General features: G+C 43.8%; 1 protein-coding gene across 1 annotated transcript; it reads left to right on the forward strand.

The window, feature by feature from the left end:
* Nucleotides 1-777: 777 nt before the first annotated feature.
* Nucleotides 778-3,665, forward strand: LOC123072840 (respirasome Complex Assembly Factor 1). The gene is made up of 4 exons (XM_044496505.1): nucleotides 778-1,057; nucleotides 1,150-1,253; nucleotides 2,980-3,109; nucleotides 3,424-3,665. The coding sequence occupies exons 1-4, from the start codon at nucleotides 935-937 to the stop codon at nucleotides 3,460-3,462; spliced, it is 396 nt and encodes a 131-aa protein (XP_044352440.1). The 5' UTR covers nucleotides 778-934; the 3' UTR covers nucleotides 3,463-3,665.
* The last annotated feature ends 19,301 nt before the right edge of the window (nucleotides 3,666-22,966 follow it).

Here is a 22,966-nt window from a genome sequence, read left to right on the forward strand (position 1 = left end):
GGTCTGTCATTTTTTTTTCCTCTGGCGACCGTTATTTTTTCAGTTTTGACAGGTAGGTATATACGTGGCTTGTGCTATGAACCTTGTGATATAAATGAGACATGTATTATCATGCAAAAAAATATTTTATTTCTACTGGGATTATTATTTGTTGCTAGCAACCTCTTTTGCATTTTGTCGGTAGAAAAAGGTTGCTTCTTTACAACTACTCCTCATAGCTTGTAAAACGATCTATATTATGGGATGAAGAGTGTATGCTATATAGGAATGAAATTTGTTAATTTTTTTGGTAAAACGAATCATCGCTTGCATTTTCCTATAAAGCATAGTCGACCAACAACCTCCGAGAGGGTGAAGAGCGAGTCGAGACCATCGACAACGCCTGACAACGATGGGTATAGAAACTATAGAGCAGGCCCCTACCAACTGGTTACCGTAATAAGGTGGTGTCAGTGACGATGTGTGGCTGGAGTTCAATGCAGCCGGAAGGATGGGGTGGGAAGCTAGGGATGCTTGAGTCACAGGAGGCGACAACACAAAAGGAACGAGACACACTCACTGAATCAACTTGAGTTAAGAACAGTACAACATGCCGATTTTTTCAAGTGGCAAATGATCCGATGGACGGGCATGGTATTTCTATTTCAATCAAATCAGTTAAAGGAAATTTTTAATGGTGATTTCAGCCTTTTTTGAGGGAGAATGGTGATTTCGGTTGGAAGTTGAGTTGGAACGTGTGAGAGAAGGATGTTGTTGGATAACAAAAACGGAGTCCTGGAATACGCCAACGGCCTGCTAAGGCGGAAGCCAAAAGGAGTCCGTCGGCGACCGGACCGAGCAAAGCTCCGTCTTTTCTCTCTCCCACGCCCACCAGCGATCCCATCTCACCGCCGCCGCCCGCGTGGAGGACCGCCGCTGCGGAGGAGCCGGAGGCATGAGGAAGTCCAAGGCGGCGGCTGCGGCGGCCGCGAAGCACCCGCACCACGCGGCGCAGAACGGCCACGCCCTCCCGTCCCGGCTCGCCCGGTACCTCGACCCCGACGCGTCCTTGGACAAGGTATGCATGCCGCCGCCGCCGCCGCCGCCGGCGTGTACCCGAGCGACTCCGTGGGGTTCTGATTGGTTCGGTGCCTGGGTTTCGGTTTGCAGGACCAGCTGCTGGACGCGGTGCACTGGATCCGGCAGGCGGTGGGGCTCGCCTGCGGCCTGCTCTGGGGCGCCGTCCCCCTCGTCGGCGCCTTCTGGATCGCCCTGTCAGTCCCTCCCTCCCTCCCGCCCTCCTCAAAGCCCCAATCTTCCTCTCTCCCTCTTTCCCTTCAGACATAGGCGTAGATTCAGGTTCACTGTTAACTGAATTCATAATCTCATCTCACACTGAATTCAGGATCTCTCTCCCACCTTGTGGTACTCACAATACTAGCGTGTCGCGCATGAATGAGTTAGTAGAGGAGGCTAAGCGATGCTGTTAGCTGCGTAATTTCAGAAGGCCGCTTTGTTCCGCCGTTCATTGATCGCCGCGATAGGTCATAGGAGGTGAAGTGAGTGTTAGACGCACTGTGGACTGGAGGGTCAGTCGTATCGTCTCTGAGTACTGGTCACCAGCTCGGTGACGAGCATCACGGTGGTTCTTCGCTTTGTCTGGTACTAGATGTGACATGAGCTGTTCTTCTTTGTTTGGCGTGGCCGTCAGTAAACCAACACAATTGCCGCCTATATACAGTGGGATATGAACTGCTCTTAGTTGCTGTGTGCTCATTAGTTGAATAAATTGGCAAAGGGCTGCTGATGTATGATTGGCTGGTTTTGTTCATGTTGCTAGAGTTCCTTGGAGAGATTAGCATTCTCAAACCAAATATGAGCTGCCCTTTGTTCAGTCCATGAGAGAGTATGTAGTTGCTTGTGGTGCAAAATTGCATTGTGAGTGATGAATTTCCTGATTGCTGACCTTTGCTGAACAGATGAGCATTTTCCATATGCAAACACTTAAAACCATGGCTCTTGCTGACCTTTGCTGAACAGATGAGCATTTTCCATATGCAAACACTTAAAAACCATGGCTCTACATTTCTCGTGTGTCAAGAATATGCGTGCTTGCTTACATTACATAGCATACTGGATTATGATTGTATTTCTGGTATCAGAATTCAGGATTATCATAACATAGATGGTCTATTGCAAGTTGGCTGGAGAATTTTGTAACATGGTGCCATTTTCAAGATCTGCATATCGTCTTAGGATAGATTTAGCACCCTTTCAACAAATGAAATCTGATATACCTCTTTTCAGCCAATTTGACCATGTGGCATATTTCTTTTGCTATGTTGCAGATTTTTTTACAGTTTCCACCATGATAGTTCATTTGTACCATTAGCAAACAAACACAATTGCCGCACAGTGGGATATGAACTGCTCTGAGTTTCTAGGTGTTCATTACTGAATAAACTGGTAAAGGGCTGCTGATGTATGATTAGCTGGTTCCGTTCACCTTGCTAGAGTTCCTTCGAAAGATTAGCACCCTCAAACCAAATGCAAACTTCGACATCTAGATAGGAGTTGTCCTTTTTCTTCAGCCCATAAGAGTATATGTATCTGCTCTCTTCAGCAGGGAATAAAATCTTGTGCAAAATTGTGTTGTGAGCGGTGACATTGCCTGATTGCTGATTTTTGCTGAACTCCTGAGCATTTTCTATGTTCAGACGCTTCAAAATCATGGCTTGACGTTTCGCATGGCCATTAACATTCCCGTTTGCTTATAGCACATGCCATACTGGATTAGGATTGTATTTTAGTATCAGTAATTCAGGACTACCATAACTTGTATGGTTTGTTACAAGTTAGCCAGAGAATTTAGTAACAGGATCCCTAGTTTCAGAAATCTGCATGCCGTCTTAGGATAACTTTAATTCGATAAGTGCAGAATGATTTACCTCTTTTCAGCCAAATTGACCATGTGGCATATTTTGGTTTTCTCTGTTGCAGATTCTTTACTATTTCCACCGTGATAGTTCATTTGTACTATGCACACTTGCTGAAGATTGATGAGGAAGACTTTGGAGGCCACGCCGCCCTACTTCAGGAGGGGCTCTTTGCTTCGTTCACTCTTTTCCTGGTAAGCCGACGTCCATAATTATGTGTGTTCCATCAATGCCTCCTAGTTGCACCGACGTCGAACTCATTTCTACCACACATGCACATGTCTTCTTCTGACATGTTTTCAGTTTGCCTCCAAACTGGCAAGTGCTACAGGCACATAAACTAGCACTATCACGACATCATGTGATTCTGCTTTTTCAGTAGGAGCTGTCAAACAAACAACACAAGCTTGTAACATTAAATCAACTCCTTAATTCTTGTGTCTTTGTATTCGCACATTGAATAAATTGGGTGCCATGGATTACTAACAGATTCTTCTCTCGGTTGCAGCTTTCGTGGACTCTGGTATACAGCCTGGCTCACTTCTGAGAGGCCCGTCTGCAGAAACATGGCGTCGGATTTTCGTTGTTAATTTTCATTCACTATCTTGTAAAATTAGTTATCAAGGATGTAATGGCATGGTCATGTAGAACAACGTCGTCGTCGAGCTATAACTGTAATGTGGATAGAATCCCTTTAAACTTTAGTGAGAAAATAGAGTGCCTGGTCTACCCAGTCATGCTAAAAGAATACCATCTCTGTCATTGTGGAACCGGAGGCCAAGGCGGAACGGCGGTGGCGCCAGCTAGAGGCAAAGGAACCCTAATTTCTGTAGGGAGAAAGCGGCTATTTTGCACATAGACTTCCATCCCATTGCTTCTAGCATTCGAGGATCGCAACAGCGTAGGCAACCGCAACAGCCTTCGAGGGAAGTATAACCACCCCAATTTATTGATTCGATAAGAGGGGAGCAGCCAAAGAATATTTATGAGTTTTGGAAGTTATGTTGTCAATTCGACCACATTTAGAACATATATATTTAGAATATTTGCAAGTATCAATAAAAAGGAAAAAGTAAACAAAACAGAAAATAAACGCGGCAGTGGTCTATGACCTCCCTCGCGCTGAGCCGGCCCATTTAGACAGGCGCCTGACACGATGGTTCCTATATGACGCCGATTCGCGTCAAATAATCGCAGCTTCGCTCAGAGCGAGCAACCCCGTCGCTTCCACTTGGGCCGGCCCACGATTCAGCTTCGTTCCTGTTTCTTCTTCGTTGCGGGATCCCTGTTTGGGGCCTTTTTTTGCGAGAATGAACCGGGGTTTTTCCCATTTTGTTATTTAACCGGGTTTTATTCCTTTTTTGATTTATTTTTCTATTTTTCTGCTTTTTTTTCTTTTCTTTTTCTTTTTTTCCTGTTTATTTTCTCTGTGTTTCTTTTTGTAGTATAAAAAGTTCACTGTGTATTAAGAAATGTTTGTCATATATTAAAAAAATATTCAGATTATATTATAAAAAACTTGACCATGCACTATAAAAATAACCTTTGTGTATTACAAAAATGTTCATCGTATATTAAAAAATTGTTCATGTTGTATTTGAAACTTGTTCATCGTATATCAAGAAATTTTTCAACGTGTACTACAAAATGTTCATTCTGTATTTTGAAAAAAAATTAGCATATATCTAAAAAATGTTCAATGTGTTATTCAAAATTCTTCGGCATGTATTAAAAAAATGTTCAGTGTATATTTAAAATTGTTAATCTTATACAAAAAGATGTTAACCTTGAATGTTGGGAGTTCGAGTCTAGGCGCCTGCTTTTTAATTCCACTGAGTTTTTTTACGTTCAGCGCTTATGAATGAGCCGGCCCGTTATGCACGCTCTTTAGCGAATGAGACGCCCGAGCACCCCTTCGCACTGCCTCCACCGCGCTTGGCCAGCTGCCGCCTGGCCGACGGCTAGCTCGTAGTCGGAGCCCTCGCAAAACCTCAGAAAAACAATGATAGCAATACATGCACACCTCTGAAAAACCTCAGACGGAAAAACATCAGATTTCTCATCGCGGGAGAGAGAGAGAGACGGGCTTTTTTTTCTTCCGTTGCAACGCTCGTGCTCTTTTGCTAGTAATAATAAATGACACGTTTGGTAGCCTGCATTAGGCCCAGCCAGGCCCGCGCGTGATGTTTTTGGGCTGTTTGGATGCATGTGTTTACTGTTTGGCCCGCATAGCACGAACCTCAAATCACCTTGACATCTGCACTACAAAGATGTTTGGTGCAACAATGTCTCAGAGGCTCAATCTTCTTATTGCTTCATCTTTTGCTTCTACTGCTTAGCATTGTCTTATTGGGCTCACCTTCTTGAATCTACGCCCCGGACTGCCCAGAACTATTCAGAAGGTATATTGATCATATTTGATATGTAGTCTCATCAGTAGTGTATGCAACATATGATTCAAGGATATAACCAGTATTGTATTTTGTTTTTGAGCAGATATTGGGACCAGGATTTACCATTCCCTTTCTCCATCATGATGTTCACGAACCGTTCTACAAATTTTATTCCAAGAAGCTTCTTTGTCTCTTTGTCGACACTATATTTGTTTCTCTGGTCGTTCTTGTTCCTATTAATATTGCCGACCGTTTGGCACCAGAGATGTTCCCACTAGATATCACCTAAGTATTAAAATCTTGTTCTTCATGTGGTGTACCTGCCGTCTTTGGCGACACAAGACATTTATGCTTGTATTTGTGATTGTAGCTACTTCAATCATCCTGTTAATGGGACGTCCATTTGGCAAGGGCCACAAAACGGTGTGCCATCACTTTCCGCTCTTCTTCATCTGAGGTTTCTCAGTGTCACCATAGCCATTAACCTTGAGTGGCTAGTGGGGTGGGTAATACGGTACTGGTTTGTCACCACTGGACAGGCTCTTGGGAACAAAATTGCACCAAAAGACCAGTATGGTAGCAGCAGTGAAGTTAGTGATAAAAGGTAAACACCCATAGTTTTCTTTATTCAGGGAACTGAACTGCCTGCACTACTTTAATCTGTCTGCATCTAAGTCTACTTGAACCAAATTATGCTTACCATTGCTCCATCCCTGTATGGCAAATTTCACTTCTTTTTACCTATCTGTCGAAGTGGATAGTCTATCTCAACATCTCTTGCCATGGTATGTGTCTTTCACAGTGAATTATCACGTACTTCGGGGGTCTACACATTGTCAATTTATTAAGAGCAATCTACTTGACATTTCAACATCTTGGTTGCAATTTGGTTCAAGTAGGTTGTAGGTCCCAAAACTTGAATGTTTCATATTTGGATCCTTAAACTTGTATAAGTGAATCAAGTAAGTACTGAGATCCTGATGTCTGACATGACATCTATATATATATATATATATATATATATATATATATATATATATATATATATATATATATATATATCAGTACTATGGATCATGTGAAAAGGGCTACTTCGAGAAACAAATTAGGGAGTACCTAGAACTCATCTAGATGAGACATAATTTGGTCTCATTCACTTTGAAAACAAGAACAGATACAACCCACGTCAGCACACACGCATCTTATAGCATCACATCCAACGGCTATAAAAGGTGAATGAGACCAAATTATATCTCATCTAGATGAGTTCTAGCAAAACTGAACAAATTATGCTTACCATTGTTGCATCCTTGTTTGGCAAATTTATTCCATGGCCTCAAAAAACAAACCATGTTTTTTGGTCGTTTTTTTCTAATCTCTGCTTGTTTGCTACACTTGTCTCTTCATTTATAATTTTACCAATCAATTAAAGGTTGGTTTGTGCAAAGCGACAGGTGTTGGTGCCTTACTATTTGGTAGATGCTTACCCATCTTACACATTGTACCAGGAAATCTGTTGCTATTCGAACAATGCTACGCATGTTCCTAGCATGGTTGACTGCTGTGAAATTCAATTCTGCTATGCTTTTCTTTTCAATCTCAGTTGGGCGTTCAATGCTGCTGTTTACCATCCCTCACCTGCCAGTAGCCGCAGGTGGATTGAAATCCAATGGTAATGATTGTTCAGAGATGATCATACTTGGACTTCTTTGTAATGGAAGTGCATACTTTTCATCTTGTTTGGCTTACTTTGTGTAATTTTTTTCTGTTAGATCTGTTTGCTACTGCTGTTGGATTTTGCATCATATCAGCTATTATTGCCGCCGCTAGAGATTTATTTGCCTGCACGGCTTCTAGAGGAACATGGTTTCTAGCTTTGAAGATGCTTCTGCTTATCTTAACATGCAGTGGCGGAGCTAGATAAAAATGTTTGGGGCAGCCAAAGTACAAAAAATATCTGTAGTGAGCAACTGCTATTGAGAGAGCAAATTAATAATTTGTATAGTCCAATTCAATTAACCACTAACTAACTATGAGAGAAAATTGTAGTGCTAACACAAAAAAATCCCAACTATATCAAATCACACGACAGAGCAACAAAACAAAAGAAAAAACACTTTGACTCACACTGTACAACAGTGTTGATATACAGGCAACGCTTTCGGTGTTAGAGAATTCAGAGAAATTCTGCAGGCTGTGGCAGCCGGCGACAACGAAGCGGCCGGCCGGCCTGCCAGAGTTCAAGTAGTCGGCAACATCGACCATCGGAGACCCGCGACCACCAGCCAGTGGCTGATACTGGGTGCACCCTTGATCCCCCGGGCGCTGGAGTCGTCGCCACCGGCCCAAACGCGGAGCTCCTCCTAGCCTCCTTGCCTTCTCCTCAGCAAAGGCCGGACGAAGTCGAGGGCTCGAGGCTGTCCGTCGCGGCGTCGTTGCCTGGTTGAGTGAAGCACATCATTTGAGCTGGGTGGATGGCACTTACAAAATCAAGTACACAAATTCGTATTGGGGTAGCGAGAGACGAGGGGTGGCTTGCCGGCCGGTCGACATCGGCGACCACTGTCCAGTGGCAAAGAGCAAAAGATGACAATCTCAAGCGCGCTCTTGTTCCTCCCTCACGACCTTAGTGCACGCAGATCAGAGGCGATCTTCTCCTCGGCGCCCACATCGAGGCAGTGCGGCAGCTTGGTTCATGGATGGATCAGGTCAACAGGCAATGGAGGGAAGCAACTGTACCCGAGCGACAAGTGCGGTTGAGGGAAAAGGAGTCGAAGCAACCGAGCCCTGAGCAGGTTCGTGTGCATGCGTGATAATACCAGAGGCTTGTGGCCTTCTACATGTATGTGCATGGCCCATCTAAAAGCTGCCGGGCAGGGCGATTACTAACTAGTAAAAAAATTGCACTTTTGTTGTTGTTGTTTGTGTGTGTGTGTGGGGGGGGGGGGGGGGGGGGGGGGGGGGGGGGGGGGGGGGCGCACGGCCCCCTCAACCTTGTACGTAGCTCCGCCGTTGTTAACATGGGTGAGGAATTTACCAAGGTGGCTTAGTTTATACATCTTCCTAATCGCACTACATATGAGTAATTTAAAGTTGTATGCTGCCAGATGGTCATCATTCCCCTTTTGGTCGGTTTGTTGGTTGACTTGTTGCTGATATCACCATTCATCGGGCCTGACCATGATTTTCCAGTTCTGGACTTCTTCTGCATTTGGTCCCTAGGGTCTCTATTGAAGAAATTGTGGATTAAGTTGGTAAGTTGTAACTTCTCGTGTCGATTTTCCGATCTCTGAAGTTGTGTTACTATCATTGGCATAAATTATCAAAAATAGCAAGTATATGACAAGTCATTTTGTCTTATCGTTGAAGGCTCATTGCACAGCGTCGGAACCTTTCCTGGCCTATTTCATTGATGAAAGGTGGGAGCAGGCAAAGGTGTACTGGTATTCCAGGTCTATACCACTGTGCTGGTTCTTCCAAGGTATGTTCATGCCTATGGCGATGAAGCTGCTCGCTGCTCTGGGTGCTCCTTATGTACTCGCCAAGCTCGTCTTCCCAAGATTCGGCTATTCTGCCGCCATGAACTGGACAGTCTACCGTTTCGCATGGTTGGGTAGCCTCGGCTTCTGTGTGCTGTGCTATCTTGGCAAGGTGCTCTGCGTCCAACTCCATGATTCTATCAGGGATGACCGCTACATCATCGGGCAGAGGTTGAAAGACGTTGGATACGGTAACTGAAGACCTTTTTTTTGCGTGTGAACTAAAGAGCCTTTTCTTGAGTTCTAGGAGTAGTAGTTAACTTCTTAGGACTATTTCTGGTAGGTTGTTCAGATAGGGATCAAGTCATCAGGGTAGGGCTTAAACTTGAGGGGGAATACAGTAGGCCACCTTACTGACAGGACGGATTCAAGTGAGATGATGCAAGACGGACGAATTCCTCTTGTAAATATTGGTGTGGTTTTCAGTGTCGAAGCTTCAGACGAGTGTTTGTGCCGGTCGGTTCGAGCGAATCCCCCTTTTGTATGGCAGCAAGGAGTGAATCAAGATTTGTATGTGTTTAAACTGACAACTTGTTCGTTCGCATTGGGAGCGTTTTGGTGATCGGCAAGAGGGCATGATGCCTTGCAAATCACAACTGAGTGAACTGACCCTACTAAGTGAGTTGTTACATTGCGCCATTTTACTTCCAAAATTGCAGCATTGAAAAAAGAAGTCTTATCTAATCAAGTGTTTCATGTTCACCTGTACAATAAGTCATCATAAGCTAAACATGAAGTGTTACTACTCCCTCGATATCAAAATATAAGAGAAACTCTTATATTTTGATACAGAGGGAGTTCTATGCATCATCCCAATTACACCATTTGTTCCTAACTAGCAAAACGGCATGTGTGTTGCAATGGAAGGAAAAAAACATAATTTCCGATGGCCATGACAAGATTTTGCTGCATCACCGATTAAGATTTTGGCTAACATTTTGTTCAATTTCATTACCATTTTTTAATACACGAATTTTTAAAAAAACTAATGAACATTTTTTCTCACACGCATTTGTTTTCAAAATTACGAATGTTTTTTGAATATGCGAACATTTTTTTAAAATTCAAGAAAAAATTGAATCCAAAATCATTTTATGTTTATTAGAAATTTTCTTTAAAATTCTGCTTTTTTAATTTTCGGATTTTTTTGAAGTACCAAATTATTTAAAAAAGCAAACAATTATAACAGAAACGAACAAACAAAAATAAAAAATGAAATTTTAAATCAGGCCGCCCGTACATCAGCCGGTCCAAACGGGCGCACTGCATCATCTGCCAGCGTGCAGAGCGTAGTATAATCCCTACTGCATGGGCTGGCCAAGGCGGGGGATCCCCTTGTGTGAAACCTTTTTTTTGTCCCTTGTAGGTGGCATTGGTGGTAATATTTTGAACATTTTTTTAAACTCCTGAATAAATCAGAAATCTTGAATTTGTTTTCAAATTCGTGAATAATCTTATAGATTTTGAACATTTGATAATACTTGCAATTTTTTTTGTAAAATTGTGAACATTTTTAGTACATTTTCTTGAATAGGCGAACATTTCTAGAATCAACAAACTTTTTTCAGAAATTGGTGGAACTATTTTCGAAATTCATGATCAGTTTTATATTTAACAAACATTTTCTGAAATGCATGATCATTTTTTGAATCAGCGAACATTTTAAGAATCAATAAAATATTTCTTAAGTGACAAACAGTTTTTGATTTCTTAGGGTATTTTTCAATTCATGAACATTTCTTGAAATGGCAAAACTTACTCAATTTCATTAACATTTCTTAGTACAAGAACTTATTTTTTAAAATCGCAACTATTTTCTCAATCCGCAAACATTTATGATTTATTAAACATTTATTTGAAAATTCTCTCATTTGTTTTAATTTTTGGAACTTTTTTTAAGTTCCAAATTACTTAAAGTAGAAAAAACGAAGATGAAATGGAAAACAAAAAATAAAAACACATGCCTCCCGGAGATGGGCCGGCTCAAATAGCTCTCACAGCTTGCAGAGCGCAATATAGAATGTTCCTACTGCATGGGCCGGCCCAGGCGGTGATTGCCTGTGTGAAATGTTTTTTATCACTTATAGGTGGCCCAATCTACCAGAGGAATCCGACAGGGAGACCCAATCTCTCCCTACTTATTCTTGATTGCAGCAGAGGGCCTTTTGTGCCTCCTGAAATCCAGTTCACAGTCATCACTTGCAGGTATTAAGGTGGCCCCAACTGCCCCATCTATCAACCACCTTTTGTTTGCAGATGACAGCCTGCTGCTTTTTAAGGCTAGTGTAGGGGGTTCGATTGCAGTGTCAAACCTATTGGAGCTTTATTGCAATGCTTCGGGACAGCGCATAAATAATGACAAATCATCAATCTTCTTCAGCCCAGGTTGCCCGACTCCTTTGAGGACAGAGATCAAAAACACTTTACATGTCCAGAATGAGTCTCTGAATGAGCGGTATCTTGGCATGCCAACAGATGTTGGCCAGTCCAAAAATGGTACCTTTAAATACCTGCGAGATCGGGTGTGGGAGAAGATAAAAGGATGGATGGAGAAGTTACTGTCGGCAGCAGGGAAAGAGGTCTTGATCAAATCAGTCGCTTAGGCTATACCCGTATATTCTATGTCTTGTTTCCGTTTGCCACGAGGTTTATGTGAAAATATAACATCAATTATACGGCAGTTTTGGTGGGGCAGTAAAGAAGGAAAAAGAAAAGCCAGCTGGGTTGCTTGGGACACTATGATCCAACCGAAGCAGCTGGGAGGCCTAGGTTTTAGAGATATGGAGATTTTCAACCTAGCACTCCTTGCCCGCCAAGCATGGAGAGTCCTGACAGAAGAAACCTCTTTGAGTGCGCAAATACTAAAGGCTGTTTACTTTCCACATTGCAATTTGTTGGATGCAGAATTGGGCTCACGGCCATCACAGATTTGGCGTGCAATTCTTGATGGGAGAGATATTTTAGCTCAAGGAATAGTTCGGAGAATTGGTGATGGAGACACTACTTACATATGGAGAAATAATTGGATCCCCCGGGATAGTTTCAAGAGGCCTTTGGTGTCACTAGTTCCTAATCCTTCAGAAAAGGTAGCAGAAATCCTAGATAATACCTCGGCGTAGTGGAATGAAGGGCTGATTCGTACTATTTTTACTCCATTTGACGCCGAGGAGATCCTTAAAATTCCTGTTTGCACTAGGAGGCTGCCGGACTTTTGGGCATGGCATGAAGAAAGTACAGGGGTGTTCACTGTCAGCTCGGCTTATCAGATGATCCTCAGAACGAGAACGAACAGAGACAACTGGTGGCACGGCAATGAGGGATCGTCCGCTGGGCAGGAGGAAAAGGTATGGAGCGTCCTGTGGCATATACAAGTTCCTTCCAAACTTCGTATGTTCCTGTGGCGCCTTGCTAGACACTCTATGCCTAGTGGTGAGGTTTTGCATCATCGTCATATGGCTGATACGGATTCGTGCCCGCTGTGCGGAGCGAAGGATACATGGAGGCATGCGCTCCTTAGTTGTGTGCTGGCTAGGAGCGTGTGGGCCTTGGCACCTGAAGAGTTGGTCAAGAAGCTCATTAAACACCAGCAAGAGAGTGCCAAAGATTGGCTTTTTGCATTGCATGAAAGTCTGGATGAGAAAGAATTCATCCGAGTAGTGGTGACGGCTTGGGCGATATGGGGAGCTAGAAGAAAGGCTACTTACGAGGATATTTTTAAGTCCTCGCAAGCAACTGATGCATTTATACGGAGCTTTATCTCAGATTTGGAGTTCATAAAAGGGAGAAACCAACACAAGAAGGTACACCAACCGGTTCGTGCATCCTCTTGGCAGCCGCCAGTAATGGGAAGTGCAAAATTTAATGTTGATGGATCAGTTTCAAGAAGAGGGAGGCACGGGTCAGCGGCAGCAATCTGCAGGGATCAAAACGGTCTCTTTTTGGGGGCATCGGCGATGGTTTTCAGGCACATTGAGGATCCCCCACACTAGAAGCATTGGCGATAAGGGAAGTGTTGGCACTTGCAGACGATCTATATATTCGGCGTGCCCATATTGCTTCGGATTGCAAGGTGGTGGTCGATGACATGAAAAGTTACAGCCGTGCTTCTTATGGAGCGATTTTGAAGGAAGTATCAATTAGATCTTCTTCTTATATTTCATGTGTTATAGTTCATGAATTTAGGAGCTCAAACTTTGAAGCTCACAACCTAGCGAAACATTCTCTTACTCTTGGGTTAGGCCGCCATGTTTGGTTAGGTCACCCAGGAGACTTCCCTTCGTCCCTGTAAACATTGTGACGGGTTAATAAAGTTTTGCGAGGTTGTCTCAAAAAAAAACTTATAGGTGGCATCGGTGGGTGACATTTTAAACTTTAAGGGCCATTTCGATGATGTACCGCCAGAAGCAATAGCCCTTTATTATTAGGTATAGAATAGATAGGTATAGATTCTAGAGAATTATTGGGAGAAAAACATAAAGAAGGATCGAACTTTTACACGAAACCAAACCTAAGGCGATTAGCTATGGTTGAAAATCTGCGGGAGAAAGAAATGCTCTGAACATTTCACAATTACTAAGAATTATTAAATATGTGGAACGTAAATTTAGTGCCCATGGAACCATGCAATCAAATTTGAACTAAGGATGCTAGTGAAGGATGCAGCATGTCTACATGACGACAGTTATTTTGAAACAAAGGGAGTACTTTTTTAGTCCAGTTCTTTAGATGGGGACCTCCTATACGGAATTTCCTATATGACGCACTCTGCGTCAAAATGTCGGTCAATCGCAGAGTCTTCCTCGCGATTGACCAAGACAGGCCGGCCCATTAGAAGCGTTCCAGCGATCCCGGTTTTGGGAACCTGCTGGAAGGTTCCGGCCGGGTTTTCCTGGTTTTGGGAACCTTCTAGTAGGTTCCTGAATTGGTTTTGCCCCTTTTTTTGTTTTTCTTTCTTTCTTTTTTCCTGTTTGTTTTATCTTTTCTCTCCTTTTTCGTGTTCTTTTCTCTTTCTTCTTTCCTTTTTTGTGTTTTCCGAAAAATGTTCTTAAATTTCAGAAAATGTTTGCATTTATCATATATTGTTCAAAAAAATTTAAAAAACTTCCATTTTCAAATTTATTTAGAAATTCAAAAAATGTTTTCTTTTTTCAAAAAATGTTCGTGCTTTTCTAAAATTGTTCATAAATTCAAAATTTGTTCAAAATTTCACTAGTACGAAAATTTTCTTCAGTATTTCGAAAATTGTCCCAAATTTTATAAAAAATTGGGTTTTAATAATTTGTTCGGGAGTTTAAAAAATGTTCGTGTTTCAAAATTGTTCACGCTTTTTTTAAAAAATGTACATGTTTTCAAATTTTGTTCTAGGGTTTTAAAAATTGATCGCAAATTTCTAAAAATGTTCGTGTTTCTAATTTTGTTCTGGAGTTTCAATTTTTTTTTTGGTGTTTTCAAATTTTGTTCGGGAGTTTCAATTTTTTTGAAGTGTTTTCAAATTTTGTTCGGGAGTTTAAAAAAATCACATTTTTCAAAAATGTTTGTGTATCCATAAACTGTTTTGCCATTCAAAAAATCTTTTAGTTTTCTAAAAAAATGTTTGTTTTTTCAATTTTTGGGGGGAGTTTAAAAATTGTTTCCCTTTCCAGAAATTGTTTTTGTTTTTAGAAATGTTTGAGTTTTCCCAAATATATAAATTTTGAAAAGTGTTCGTGGTTTCATACGGAATTCATTTTTTTCCAAAAAATATTTCGTGTTCAAAGTTTGAAAAACGTTTGTATCGGCGCTTGATTCGGTTCTTAAGTATCTGGGCTGTCTATTAAAACATCTAGCTTGCTAGCGCAAGTGGTATGAGTACTCATCGTGAAGCGGTTGGTCTTGCAAATCTCTTCGCAGCCACATGGGCCGGCCCAGTCAGGACACCTCCCTGTGCGTGCCCTCGACATTCTGCCGCAATTAGCGGCGGATAGGAGCTCCCCTCCTATACACCGTGTGTTGCGTCTGATTGGCGCGGGCCATATAGGAACAAGTCTAGACTGGGCTCATTGTCTTCCAAAAGCTGTGAAGAAATCACCGAAAAAGAAATGCCCAAGCGAGGAATGGGCCCGGATTGGGCCGACTCATTGTCTCACAAAAACTATGAAGAAATCACCAAAAAAGGATTGCCCAGGCAAGAAATAGCCCCGGACTAGGCCGACCCATTATCACGGAAGCTGTGAAAAAAAACACTAAAAAAGGAATGCCCGACGAGCGATCACACCATGCACCTCCCGCCGGTGATCGCTCGCCGCTACGCACATGAGTTGACAAGTTTCGGTGTCTAATTAGGATCCCATCATATACAAGTCTTGTTCCAGAAATCCATTCAGGAATGCAGTTTTGACATCCATCTGTCAAATTTCAAAATCATAAAATGCAACAATTGCTAACATGATTCGGACAGACTTAAGCATCACTACGGGTGAGAAAGTCTCATCGTAGTCAACTCCTTGAAGTTGTCGAAAACTTTTTGAGACAAGTCGACCTTTGTAGATAGTAAAACTACTATCAGTGTCCGTCTTCCTCTTGAAGATTAATTTATTCTTAATAGCTTGCCGATCCTCGGGTAAGTCCACCGATGTCCATACTTTGTCCTCATACATGAATCCCATCTCAGATTTCATGGCCTCAAGCCATTTCGCGAATCTGGGCTCATCATCGCTTCCTCATAGTTCATAGGTTCATCATGGTCTAATAACATGACTTCCAGAATAGGATTATCGTACCACTCTGATGCGGATCGTACTCTGGAAGACCTACGAGATTCTGTAGTAACTTGATCTGAAGTTTCATGATCATCATCATTAGAACTATGACCAGCGACAGAACTAAACATTGTCCAAATTTTCAAATTTGATTTTTTTACTAAAAGTGAATACATAAATACAGATATTTTCTAAAACTAGGGTCAATTTTCGAAACACATGATGATGATGTTCTACCGGCGCAGGGCTTCGCCTAAACTCCGCGATGATATGACCGAGGTGGAATATGGTGGAGGGGGGCACCGCACACGGCTAAGGAACGATCCGTAGATCAACTTGTGTGTTATGGGGTGCCCCCCTACCCCCGTATATAAAGGAGCAAGGGAGGAGGAGGCCGGCCCTAGGAGGAGGGCGCGCCAAGGGGAGTCCTACTCCCACCGGGAGTAGGACTCCTTCTTTCCTAGTCCAACTAGGAGAAGGGGGGAAAGGAGGGAATAGGAGAAGGAAGGGAGAGGGGGGACCGCGCCCCAAACGCTTTGTCCAATTTGGACTGGGCTTGGGAGGGGCGCGCGCCACCTCCTGTCTCCTTCTCACTAAGGCCCATTAAGGCCCAATACTCTTCCCCGTATTCCCGTAACTCCCCGGTACTCCGAAAAATACCCGAATCACTCGGAACCTTTCCGAACTCCGAATATAGTCATCCAATATATCGATCTTTACGTCTCGACCATTTCGAGACTCCTCGTCATGTCCCCGATCTCATCCGGGACTCCGAACTCCTTCGGTACATCAAAACTCATAAACTCATAATAAAACTGTCATCGAGACCTTAAGCGTGCGGACCCTACGGGTTCGAGAACTATGTAGACATGACCTAGAACTATTCTTGGTCAATAACCAATAGCGGAACCTGGATGCTCATATTGGCTCCTTCATATTCTACGAAGATCTTTATCGGTCAAACCGCATAACAACATACGTTGTTCCCTTTGTCATCGGTATGTTACTTGCGCGAGATTCGATCGTCGGTATCCAATACCTAGTTCAATCTTGTTACCGGCAAGTCTCTTTACTCGTTACGTAATGCATCATTCCGTAACTAACTCATTAGCTACACTGCTTGCAAGGCTTATAGTGATGTGCATTACCGAGAGGGCCCAGAGATACCTCTCCGACAATCGGAGTGACAAAACCTAATCTCGAAATACGCCAACCCAACATGTACCTTTGGAGACACCTGTAGTACTCCTTTATAATCACCCAGTTACGTTGTGACGTTTGGTAGCACCCAAAGTGTTCCTCCGGTAAACGGGAGTTGCATAATCTCATAGTTACAGGAACATGTATAAGTCATGAAGAAAGCAATAGCAACATACTAAACGATCAAGTGCTAGGCTAACGGAATGGGTCATGTCAATCGCATCATTCTCCTAATGATGTGATCCCATTAATCAAATGACAACACATGTCTATGGTTAGGAAACATAACCATCTTTGATTAATGAGCTAGTCAAGTAGAGGCATACTAGTGACTATATGTTTGTCTATGTATTTAAACATGTATTATGTTTCCGGTTAATACAATTATAGCATGAATAATAAATATTTATCATGAAATAAGGAAATAAATAATAACCATTATTGCCTCTAGGGCATATTTCCTTCAGACCCGGGGGCCATAGGTTTCACTAGTGGCTTCTCTCAAGATAGCATAATTATTACGGTGGGTGAACAAATTACTGTCGAGCAATTGATAGAAAAGTGCATAGTTATGAGAATATCTAGGCATGATCATGTATATAGGCATCACGTCCGCAACAAGTAGATCAAAATGATTCTGCATCTACTACTATTACTCCACACATCGACCGACTCCTGCCTGCATCTAGAGTATTAAGTTCATAAGAACAGAGTAACGCATTAAGCAAGATGACATGATGTAGAGGGATAAACTCAAGCAATATGATATAAACCCCGTCTTTTTATCCTCGATGGCAACAATACAATATGTTCCTTGCTGCCCCTGCTGTCAGTGGGAAAGGACACCGCAAGATTGAACCCAAAGCTAAGCACTTCTCCCATTGCAAGAAAGATCAATCTAGTAGGCCAAACCAAACTGATATTCGAAGAGACTTGCAAAGATAACCAATCATACATAAAAGAATTCCGAGAAGATTCAATTATTTCTCATTGATAAACTTGATCATAAACCCACAATTCATTGGATCTCGACAAACACACCACAAAAAGAGTTACATCGAATAGATCTCCAAGAAGAGGAAGGAGAACTTTGTATTGAGATTCAAAGAGAGAGAAGAAGCCATCTAACTAATAACTATGGACCCGAAGGTCTGTGGTAAACTACTCACAACTCATCGGAGAGGCCTTGGAGATGATGTAGAGGCCCTCCGTGGTCGATTCCCCCTCCGGCGGAGCGCTGACAAAGGCTCCAACATGGGATCTCGAGGACACAGAAGGTTGCGGCGGTGGAAATAGTTTTTCGTGGTACTCCTGGATGTTTTTGGGGTCCGTGGATATATATAGGAGGAAGAAGCAGGTCGGTTGATGCTCAAGGGGCCCACGAGGGTGGGCGCGCGCCCACCCCCTTAGGGCGCGCCGGGCACCCTCGTGGTCGCCTCGTTCGCTTCTTGACGTCCACTCCAAGTCTCCTGGATTGCGTTTGTTCCCAAAAGATCGTTCCCGAAAGTTTCATTCCGTTTGGACTCCGTTTGATATTCCTTTCCTTCGAAACACTGAAATAGGCAAAAAAACAGCAATTCGGGCTGGCCTCTAGTTAGTAGGTTAGTCCCAAAAATGATATAAAAGTGTAGAGTAAAGCCCATAAACATCCAAAAACGGGTAATATAATAGCATGGAACAATCAAAAAATATAGATACGTTGGAGACGTATCAGACGTCTCCCTTCCCGACCCAGTTCGAATGGGTCTTCTTGAGTGTACAAATGCTCCGTTGAAGAAGCGCCGTAGCTGGCGTCCCCGGAGCCCCAAGGAGGAAGATAGCAGAGAGGTCCTTCGATTGATGAGCAAGATACAGACGCTTGCTCAATCCGGATTAACAATAATCGAGGTTATGACAATATGCATAATGTGGGGGTTACAGCAACTCCAGTATTGAGGGCATCCCATGTGGCACTTCAACGGAGAAGACGACGCCACCCGCTATGGTTGGAAAGGTCCGGACTCCACCACCGCTCTGGTGAAAATACTGTCTAATTTATACAAAGGAGAAGAAGAGGAGTTCGTCCACATTAAGCCACGAGACGGATTTTCCATGTACAACCCTCCCACCTGGGTGACCTGCAATCCCTTACTCTATTCATTCCCCAGTCCTTTATCATAAATATTTACTCCATCCATCTATAACAGGAATGGCGGAAATTTACCAGGGAGATCCATAGCCCGGCTCCACAACCAGAGGACCACAACCGGGCCCTTGACCCCGGATTCAAAGAGGATCCGGATATATTCGTGGAGCTTGTCGAAGGGGTGTTTCACCAGGCGAGCTGTGACGACACCGAAGTGGCCATCATCGCCAACTATCCCGGCCTCCTCCCTGTATCACATGTAAGTAAACAAGAGACTTATCTTTCGAAAAGGATTCACTCTTTCCGCCTTACCCACTGCAAATTCTTATGCTTTTAAAGGGAAGACAGTCGACGCGCCATGCCGAACCCGAGGCAACTCACCAACAAGGAGTGCCTAAGCCGGGCAGGCTTCCAAAAAGGAAAGGCGAACAGAAACGCGGCTGAGCCGTCATCGAAGAGGTATGGTTTTAAACATGCACCATGGCTGTCATCTTAAAGTATGACACTATCCATTGTGTCCTGACAGAAAGAACATCCGCCGGACTATGTCCGGGGATCCTACCCATCATGCCTCCACTAGCCGGATTCCGAAACCGGTCTCGAGGGCGGAGGTTAACACGGGGGCGACACCGGACATTCCTTATATAGAGGATTCAGATAGAATATCCGCTACAAATTCCAAAGTGGAGAGCGCCATGAATCATCGGCATCGGTGGGCTGCGCTCCGCGACCCTGGTTTTTCCGAAGAGGCTTTCAATTTCTTCAACTCGGGTGATGCGTACATCCGAGCTGCTCGAGATGGGCTTGCTAGAGTCACCGACCAGTATTTGAAAGATATACGTGTAAGTAAAATCTGATAATTATGTATATAGCCCCTGAGACTTGAAACAGTTGGTATAACTGATTTAAGGATCATTGTATGAATAGGTTCTCACAGAGAAGAATAACCTACTATCTCAAGAGCTGGAGAAGTGTCAAACCTAGCTAAGGGCAACAACTGCCGAAGTAGAGGAATCCAAAAAGGCCTCAACCGGTAATGTTTCTCTCTATCGAGAAAAAACGTAATCACATATACCAGTAGTGGTGACACGTTGCAGATCTGATAACAGATTCCACATATAATCCCGGAGTGAATCCGGAGATCCTACAAGAGGATGAACAAAGAGCTCAAAGGCATCAAGACGCTAGTGAGCGTATACTTACACGGGTCAGGCAGGAGAAAAACGATCTCCTAGATGCCAATACCCAGCTGGGCATAGAATTGAAAGATGTTCGGGCCCAGCTGGCTGACTCCGTGAAGCAAAATAAAAGGCTTCAACGCGGCATTTTTAGTATGTGCTCAAACGAACATTTTATAGTTCGGCGAAGAAACGGGCTAACAGAGTTATGTTTGTAGGTATGCTGACTGGCCGTCCTGGAGAGGAGATGCCCGGATCCTCAGGCGATATGCTACAAGAGCTTCCACAACTGCACGAGCAAGTTCGACAGGTGATGTAGAGTGTGGTCAAGGCCTTGTGGCCATCCGCCTCCCTACCAACAAGTATGGAGGAGCTTGTACAGCTATTCAAGGGAGCGCGGCGGCGATTCCGACTATGGAAAATATCAGCCTGTCGAGAAGGTGCGAGGCAGGCTTGGCCCATGGTGAAGACATGGTACACCAAGCTCGATCCGAACCATATGGCCCGGGTCGGACCTGTAGGGTCAGATGGAAAAGAAATTCCAGTTAGTCTGGTATATGACCAGGTAGAGTTTACGGCCAAGTATTCCCAACAGGATTGTAAGCTAGACAACCTGTTGGATGGCATAGAAGAGGAAGTTTTTAAATCAAAATGACTATGTACTTCAAAGGACAAGTATTGTCCCTAGCCGGATTGTAAATCATTTGTCATGGCAGACCTTTTCGCTTTGGCCTCCGGACCCGACAGTCCGGTGTGTTTCCGAATACCTGCTTGGTAATGTAAAACCAGGGTACGCGTGGAAACCAGGCATAGGGGTCATAGTTGCTTGAAAAGACAAGTACCCAACTAGCTATGTTATATTACATCGATAGTAAGAAACATCTTTCAGAGAGAATAGTTCCGTTAAGGGTTCCTTTCACTGGGTGCGCATGCATTAACGTGCATGTCCAATTTGTGATTGAAAAATTGCAATATATTTGACTTTTGGGGTTCATAGTGTTATAAATAAGACACGTCTTTAGTCCACCGACCGAATAATCTCTTAAGAACGCTAGCTTTCAGCTTCACCCAGTCTGTGGTACACATCCGGAGTACCCGGCAGTAACAATCGCAGAGGTGCTCCCTTTATGCCCTAGAGGAACTAACGAGAACATAGGGCATAAGCACAGGAGCCAGGCAACCCAGCTTGGCCAAAACTTAAGTCATATCGATGCATATAATGGTAGAGGAAAGGCACATATGAAAAAAAAGGACTCATATGCGACGAGTTTTATGCTCGAAACGCGTTTGCAATAAGCTTCTGTACAAGAAGCCCCCAGGTATAATAATCGCCCGCACTTGAAGATTAGTGCATTGCGAGTGTGTGGTCCAGCCACACGAAAGTTTTAAAGCTACGAAAGAAAGAGCAAAAAGAGAGCTAAAAATAAATAGAAAAGAGTGAAGGGAAGGGGACGAACAAAGAGTTCGGCGCTAGGCGTAGAATCTTCGGTGTCTCGCCGCGTTCCATGGGTTCGGCTCGAGTCGATTATCTGATGCATCACGCAGAAGGTACGCTCCTCCAGTGAGAACTTTGTCAATAATGAAGGTACCCTCCCACTTGGGCTTGAGCTTGTCCTTTTTCTTCTCCGGTAGGCGTAGAACAAATTTGCCAATATTGTAATTTTTGGCCCGTACTTCTCTACTTTGATACCTGCGAGCCTGTTGTTCATAAAATGCAAAATGGGCTTTTGCGACGTCGCGCTCCTCCTCCAGGGCATCTAAGTTGTCCTGCCGATCCAGCTCGGCTTCTCTCTCTTCATACATGCGTACTCAAGGTGAGTCATGAATAATATCACAGGGCAATACAACCTCTACGCCGTACACCATGAAGAAGGGTGTATATCCGATAGTGCGATTTGGCGTGGTCGGCAGCCCCCAGAGTACGGAGTCAAGCTCCACGACCCAGTGCTTGTCTGATTCTTTTAAGGATCGCACTAGTCTGGGTCTAATGCCGCTCATATAAAGACTGTTGGCTCGTTCGACTTGACCATTTGTTTGAGGGTGATAGATGGAGGCGTAATCAAGCTTAATGTCCATGTTGCCGCACCAAGTTTTCATCTCATCGGCTGTAAAATTAGAGCCATTATCGGTGATGATGCTATGGGGGACACCATAATGGTGCACGACACCCGATATGAAGTCTATCACTGGTCCGGGTTCGTCCATTTTAACCGGTTTGGCTTCTATCCATTTGGTGAATTTATCCACCATGACCAACATGTATTTTTTTCTTATGGCTTCCCCCTTTAAGGGTTCCAACAATATCGAGCCCCCCAGACCGCAAAAGGCCAGGTTATGGGGATTGTTTGGAGAGCGGTGAGTGACATATGGCTTCGGTTGGCAAAAAGCTGGCATCCGACACAATGTTGGACAAGGTCCTGTGCGTCTTCCCGGGCCGTCGGCCAATAGAAACCTGTACGGAAGGCCTTGCTTACAAGGGCCCGAGCTGCGGCGTGGTGACTGCCGAGTCCGGCATGAATTTCAGCCAAGAGCTGTCGCCCCTCCTCCTCGGAGATGCATCTTTGAAGTACTCCGGTAGCGCTTTTCCTGTAAAGCTCTCCCCCATGGACTTTGTAGGCTTTAGAGTGCCGGACTATGCAGTGTGCCTCATTTTGATCCTCGGGGAGTTCTTGCCTATTAAGGTAGCTAGGCTAAGAAGGGTTCGGTCCATGGGGCGATGACAGCCGTGATGAGATGGGCCGAAGGTGTTATTTCGGTGGCAGAGCCCCCGATTATGTCAGTGTCTTCGGAATCTGGGATTGTGGTCGGATCTGGACTGGTATTGCCGGTCTCCCCTTGCCATACCACGGATGGCTTGAAAAGCCTTTCTAGAAAGATGT

Source organism: Triticum aestivum, chromosome 3B (genome assembly GCF_018294505.1).
Source record: "Triticum aestivum cultivar Chinese Spring chromosome 3B, IWGSC CS RefSeq v2.1, whole genome shotgun sequence".
In the NCBI taxonomy this organism is placed as follows: domain Eukaryota; kingdom Viridiplantae; phylum Streptophyta; class Magnoliopsida; order Poales; family Poaceae; genus Triticum; species Triticum aestivum.

Bases quoted from the DNA above. Each gene is read 5' to 3' on its own strand.
- LOC123072840 (XM_044496505.1), top strand. From the start codon at position 935: ATGAGGAAGTCCAAGGCGGCGGCTGCGGCGGCCGCGAAGCACCCGCAC. The intron at 1,058-1,149 runs GTATGCATGCCG...TTCGGTTTGCAG, and splicing joins CCGACGCGTCCTTGGACAAG to GACCAGCTGCTGGACGCGGT. The intron at 1,254-2,979 runs GTCAGTCCCTCC...TCTCTGTTGCAG, and splicing joins GGCGCCTTCTGGATCGCCCT to ATTCTTTACTATTTCCACCG.